The sequence below is a fragment of the Pagrus major genome, chromosome 7, assembly GCF_040436345.1.
Source record: "Pagrus major chromosome 7, Pma_NU_1.0".
Taxonomy (NCBI): Eukaryota; Metazoa; Chordata; class Actinopteri; order Spariformes; family Sparidae; genus Pagrus; species Pagrus major.
Genome location: NC_133221.1, coordinates 12,057,675 through 12,064,469, shown reverse-complemented (window position 1 = coordinate 12,064,469; position 6,795 = coordinate 12,057,675). Strand labels below are relative to the sequence as shown.

At 39.3% G+C, this 6,795-nt stretch overlaps 1 protein-coding gene across 1 annotated transcript; it reads left to right on the top strand.

Annotated features, from left to right (window-relative positions):
• Positions 1-390: 390 nt before the first annotated feature.
• LOC141000294 (aquaporin AQPAe.a) lies at positions 391-4,423 on the top strand. The gene is made up of 6 exons (XM_073470980.1): positions 391-405; positions 1,029-1,220; positions 1,992-2,153; positions 2,236-2,400; positions 3,015-3,095; positions 4,208-4,423. Exons 1-6 carry the CDS (start codon positions 391-393, stop codon positions 4,421-4,423), a joined length of 831 nt encoding a protein of 276 aa, XP_073327081.1.
• The last annotated feature ends 2,372 nt before the right edge of the window (positions 4,424-6,795 follow it).

Genomic DNA, 6,795 nt, shown 5'->3' with positions numbered 1-6,795 from the left:
GAAGTGAAAGGCTCCTGGTAGTTTACTGAAGATGCGTTAAATTGCTCAAGGTCGGTTGCATGTGTTGGAGGAAAAATTGGGAGGGTTACGTGTTATGCATGCAACCTTGGAGAGACATATTTCAAGGGCTTGTGCTGACAAATGTTTGTGCAGAGGAAGCCTTGATGGGGACTGAGGTGTGGGGCAAGGAGAGGGTGAGGAGAGAGAAAGAGAAGAGGGGAGGCTGCTCTCATCAAAGGACCTCTCAGAGACTCTACAACTTAATGAGGGACGTAGCAGAGACCCTGAAGCCCTCAGACCCCGACAGCTACGCACAGACGGACGGACAGGCACGGAGACGGACCTACAGAGGACAAAAAGCCTTAGGAGAACATACTCACTGAGTTGGAGATGACGTGGAGTGAGGTAAGCTTCTTATTATATTGCCTTAGTGTATAAATCCCTCATGTTTTTCCAAATGTATCCAGCGTTGTGTTCACTAAGGAGGGTTTGTGTGTTTGTATTTAAAAGTGTTATGATTTTAGGACAAGTGATGCATTTTAATCAGGTTACAGAGTTGAAATACAGGTTACTGACATGGAGTCGACTTGTTTATGTGAGATAAAGTGATAGAATAAGTATTGTCTTTGTCTCATTTAATGTTTTTGTGTCATGTTTGATATTGTTTTACAGCCTTTGATAGCATTAGAAGATATAAGAAGTCGATGAATAAAAATAATCTGCACTCTTTATCAGGCTTTAGGTAACTTGATTAGATTATTGACATGGGGTTACCTTGTTCGTCACAATCATCTTTGATTGTGTCGTCTTTAAAAGTGTCACAGCTTATGATAGAAGGTACGACAAGTAAATTGATAAACACAATCCTCAGCATGGACGGTATACAGTCTTTTTCAGGATTTATGTGACTGTATAATGTGTTTTAATATGTTTCATGAATCCTAGCACCAGTTTGAGCAAGATTAAACATTTTCTATGGTTGGACTAAATATAGACCGACTTTGTTTATGTCCCCTTTCCCCGAGGAGCTCCGTAGTCGGCAGTTCTGGCGTGCCATGCTCGCGGAGCTGATCGGCACCCTGGTGTTAGTGAGCACCGTGCTGGGAGCCTCTTTGCCCGGCCCTGGAGAGGCCCTCGAGGGACCCCTGTACCCAGCAGTGGCAGTGGGTGTGGTGATTGTTGCGCTGGCACACTGTTTTGGAGAAATAAGTGGAGCACAGGTGAATGTCTTGTGGTAATACGTTTCATTTTAATGTTTTGTTTTTGTTTTTCTGAGTGGAAAATCTTTGCTGGTGGTAACATTGCTGTTGTCAGTTGTAGAAGAAGGATTCATATTCTTTACATGAGTTAAAGTACCAATATGGAAATGTAAAAAATACTGAAATTAAAGTTTATCTTAAGTAAAAGTACACAAGTATTATTAGCTCAAAATCCTTAAAGTATCAAAATAAAAGCACTCATTAATGCCTATGTGAGTGATATATTTTCATATATGACTTTATAGTAGTTATTGTGTGTTTAAACCACTTTATATACTGTTAGGTAGTTTGAGTGGTTTCGAGATGATTAATGGAGAGATAGAAGAAAAAAACATTTCTGTTTTTTGGGACTTTTCTTTGCCTTTTTGAGAATATTGCATCATTTTACATCTTTGGGCCTCGAATAGTTTTTAAAATGAAACCATGTGAGACATTTTGTGGAAAAATGACTCTTTGGTCACATCTGAATATACGTCAGACGAAGAAACTACGACTTTCTTGAGATGAAAATGTTTCTTTTATTTTGTCAAACATCGTGTGTAATTGATGGCACAGTTCAAACTGGATCAGCAAATGATTTGTCCCTCGCTCTTCACTACTGTACATGTGTTTTCTGAAATAAGGCCTCCTGGTGGTTCACCAGCAGGGGAGGGACCTCGCTTCTCTATTTAATTGTTTTTAATATTCTTAAGGTGTTTTATATGTCGGTGTGTGTTTGCGCTCCCTGACCAGGTAAATCCTGCGGTGACTCTGTCTCTGTTGGCCACCCGGAGGATTGATGTTCTCAGGGCTCTTGTTTATATCACTGCACAGTGTTTGGGGGCCTCTTTAGGAGCTGGGGCCCTCTACCTGGCCCTGCCACTGAAAACCACTGCAGACCACTTCGTCAACAGGGTCAGTTCTCAGATTATAAGCGGGTTACTTGTTGAGAATCGTAAGATCTTCTCAGAATATTCCTTTCTTTTACCTCTCTCAGGTTCCTATAGAGTTGAATGCGGGCCAGGCTCTGGGCATAGAGGTGTTGTGCACCTTCCAGATGGTCTTCACTGTGTTCTCAGTGGAGGATCAGCGACGGAGGGAATGCACAGAACCAGGAAACCTGGCTATTGGATTAGCACACACTGCTGGAGTGCTAATAGGGGTAAGAGGAGCTTTCTGTCAGTTTTGATGAACGCTAGTGTGTCGCAGAAAGTAGGTCATTTGTGTTAAACCTTTTAACCCTTAACATTTCATGGGTTTCATCTCACAATCCAAAGATTTGAAGTTTGTTAAATTGAAGCCACAGTGTGGTAGTTTGTCCAGGGTGTTTACAGGACTATCTAAGGAAACTGAGTCTAACTAGGAATATGGAGGAAAACAAAATAAGTGATTTAGTTAATCACATGAAAAACTCATTCTTTATAACACCTTAGCCAGCCACCCAGCAACCATTTTGTAGTTTTCTGGAATTACGCTAAGCTACAGTCTTGCTGGGATGATGTAAAAGTAGACATAGAAGACATTAGCATTCAGACACAGCATGACAAGCTATGACAAGAAAATGGTGACAAGGTGACCCTCCAGAGAAGGAGCGAGGGTTAGAGAATGGAAAGGCTGACCTACATCCTCAGGGTCACTTTTTTTTTTTTTTTTTTTTACAGAAAAGTGGATTGTATGCTCATGTTGTCGTTTCTGGATCTGAAAATAAAAAAGTGTAATAAAAAACAAAAGTAGCACTTCATTTGTGTGTGTGTGTGTGTGTTGTTTTTCTGTCAGGCGAGGTTCTCTGGTGCAGGTATGAACCCTGCTCGTGCTCTGGGTCCGGCCATCATCACCGGCTTCTGGGAAAACCACTGGGTGAGAGAGAAGTCTGTCTCCATGGAAACACTCGTCACTGCTGTTGGATGATTGTGTTTAATTTGTCAAAGTTCAGATCATAATAATCGAAATGAATATAATGGTGGAGTGCGTTTACTCCAATAATGTACAGTTTTAAGCCACTTTGAGTATTTCTATTGCTATATTATACTTTTACTTGATCTTTTTACTACACTACATTTACCTCAGATTCAGATCTGACATTAACGGTGCACTATGTAGTTTTGTGGAAGAAATCTTAACAAGAAGAGAAAAATCCTCAAACACAATTATTAATTAACAATTAATACTGTTTTATTGTTTATATGTGCAGGACCCTTCGCAGTAGCCACCTTTAAACAGTGTTGTGGCGACCTTATTCTTCTCTTAAGACAGCATGTTTATACAGTTATGGAGACATATAAATAGTTTTTGCATTGTTACCTTATCAACATTGTAAATAGTACCTTTCCAGTGTTTTCCAGCCTTTTTGACCTGTGATCCTCTACAAAAAGCACCGTCTAGTTGAGGCTCATTGCAGGTTTATATTTCACATGTCTGACTTGTTATAAGGTCCATCAAAGACGCATTTCTCCTCTAAACATCTTGGATAGACAAAAAAATTCACCTTCCTTAAGAAAGATAGTTGATTGAATGAGTTTCATCTCATTATTTGACGACCTGTGGATGAGACTCGATGATCAATTATTAATTCAAGGCCAAAAGAGGTGATATTATGCGATATTTCGAAAAGGCAAACCCCCCAAATCTCTGTCTCTTGTTCCCTCTCGCTTTAATTGTCTCACCACCCCTCCATCAGATTTATGTTGTGACCCTTTGGAGGAGCCCGACCCCTATAAAGTAGATACAACTACCTCGAACTACCAGCAAAATTCTGCTTAATGCACCAGTATTTAGTCACTAAAACATCATATATATAATATAAGTATATATAAGTACACTTAACTGCTAATATTTGTGCACTTTTACTTAATCAAAAGTTTTGAATGCAAGACCTTTGTTGATTTGTGGTGGATCACCCAGATATAGTGACTGTCTACTCACAACCCTTACATCTCATTTTAAGCTGTTATTCTTTCACCCACCTTCAGGTTTATTGGATCGGACCAGTGACCGGTGCTGTACTGGGTGGAGTCTCCCACGAGTTCTTCTTTGCGCGCAGTGCGTCACGCCAGAAGCTGGTGGCATGTCTGACCTGTAAGGATATAGAGATTGTGGAGACGACCAGCATGACCGGATCATCGCTGTCCACAGTCACACAGAACGCCATGAGAGCCAAGCAGGCCAACAAACAAGAAAACAACTGAGGGCACAGGCATGGAAAAAAACAAAACATCGTAGACATTCATTCTGTAATATCACAGTGATTTTTATAAAGAGACGCATAGTTCTTCAGTCATTTGATCAGGCTTGACTGCAGCAAAGACTAAAGAAAAGCTGTGCATCAAGTTTAATTTTGCACATGCATGAACCCCATTAACATTAATAACATACAGCGTAAAATACAAAATAATACAGCGGCTGCTAAATGATCCAAGGGAGGAAAAATATCTTTATCCTGGTTTCAAAATTTTGAGTTTTAAAGCAGAATTCCAGTCCTGAGATAAAGAGAAATCCTTTACTTATGTGAAATCAGTGACACCTTGAGAGAAAACTCAAGGAAAGCTGGAGCTCAGGTGGTAGATCAATTGAAAGCTTGTCAATTAATTGTAAGATTGATGGTTTGATCTCAGCTCGTCCTGACGTAGTGCAAGACAGTGAACACCAAAATGCAAACAATCGTGATAAATCTGCTGTTTATTTTCTTCATTAATCGATTTTTTTTACCATAAAATGTCAAAAAAAGTTGTTCTTTCAAGAGCCTAAGATGAAGCATTCAAATATCTTATTTTGACCTACTCAAAGTCTAAAACTTAAATATATTCAGTAAACAGAAATAAGAGCAGATCTCTCACATTTTAGAAGATGGAACCTGTGAATGTTTTTGCATTTTTGCTTGAAAAAATGAGTCAGTTCTCAAAATAGTTGCAGATCTTTTGCCAATTAACTGACTAATCGTTTCAGTGCTATAGAAATGCAAAAGTCTGGCAAATGATAGGAAGGTACGACATTTCGCAGTTACAAGTAGAAGTCATGAATTCTACATGTAAGAATATATTAATGAAAATGAGGCAACATGCACACCTTTTTTTTCCTGTGGTGCAGGGAATCAAATCCTCCCCAAAAATCTCATTCTAATGAAACAGAGTATGTTCCTGCACATACATTTCAGTTCACTTTCACTGGATTTATTGAAAAAGGTTGACCATTCACAAAGATGTCACAAAGACCTTGGGAAATGTACTCTGACATTATTAAAAGTCAGCCTGTCACTGAGCTGAAACAGAGTCTGTGTTTTATGGTTTGAATATAGAATTAAAGTAACCACAGCTGACAGATAAATGTGGTTGAGTAAAATACAACATTTCCCTTTGAAATGTAGTGGAGGAGACGCAGAGAAGCACAAAATACCACTACCTTAAGATGAAGAGTTTAAAATGAGCCTGTGTAACTTTAGCTTACATGTAGACGTTCAAGGAATGATGGTCAATGCTAAAACGTGATATAATAGAGCGCTGCAGGGATGACATATTTTTAGGCTAACCTGGAAGTTAGCATAGTTAGCAGCCTGTGGGATTTTTCAATTGGATTTTGGATTATTGCAGAAAAGAAGCTCTGTGGCAACCGAAAGTTTACTTACGTGTTTTGTTCAACAAGATAATCTTCACAAATGAACACCACCTTTGTGACTTATAAGCGTACATGTAATTGCCAGAAGTAAAAAAAACAAACTACATGGCGGTCGCATGAGATAGAGGTCACGACACTAAGCATCTTACTACACTAGGCAGCCGCCTATTTTAAGACACATAAACGCTTTATACTTCAAATGTTCCGTTATTTACCGGCGTTTCTTATGTTGTAGAACAAAACGTGAAAATCTCTTGTGCTTGTGATAACCACAGACCTCATTTCAGGCATCTAACCAAAAACCCATTCAAAAAACTCACTGACTTCGAGACGAGGGAACAGGAAGTGCAAAAACGTTAGCCAACGTTAGCCACCATAAACTACTGGACATACCAGACTACATGAGGCTGTAGCAGCAAATCCCCTCAGTGTGTTTAGTTGACTGAGGGTATGTTTTATGGCTCATTAATTCAACTTTGTGTTTAAAAGAGGAAGAATGTGTTATTTCGTCTTTCAAAGTTACACGGTCTCCAACAGCGCTCTTTTTTTTTGTAATTGTTGAACTCATATGCTGCACAGGTGACAAAGGGAAGGTTACTTTCAAGTGATCACTGTGTTCATATTTCAGTGAGTTATCCTTTCAGCGTTTTTAGCTCATCCTGGAGAGTCATTATGCTCTATGAATTCTGGCTAAAATGAGTCTGCCTGTTGTTTTTTTTGGAGAGAAATGAACGTGGTAGCTGAATCATGTGACCTTTGAGGTCCTAGTCGCCTGTCATTAGTGTATATAAAGGTGTAGCAAATATTGTGAGATTCAGTATTATTACTTTCACATTTGCACATCATTAGAATGTATAATGGAGACTCATTGAAATCCTGCTGAAAAACACCATTGTGTTCGCCATTTTCAGTTGCGTCCCGTGTCTGTGAATGCTTTGAAATGCTAAAG

Excerpts from the sequence above, each read along its gene's own strand:
- LOC141000294 (XM_073470980.1), top strand. Across the intron at positions 2,154-2,235 it reads CAGACCACTTCGTCAACAGG|GTTCCTATAGAGTTGAATGC; the intron begins GTCAGTTCTCAG and ends TACCTCTCTCAG. Across the intron at positions 2,401-3,014 it reads CTGCTGGAGTGCTAATAGGG|GCGAGGTTCTCTGGTGCAGG; the intron begins GTAAGAGGAGCT and ends TTTTTCTGTCAG.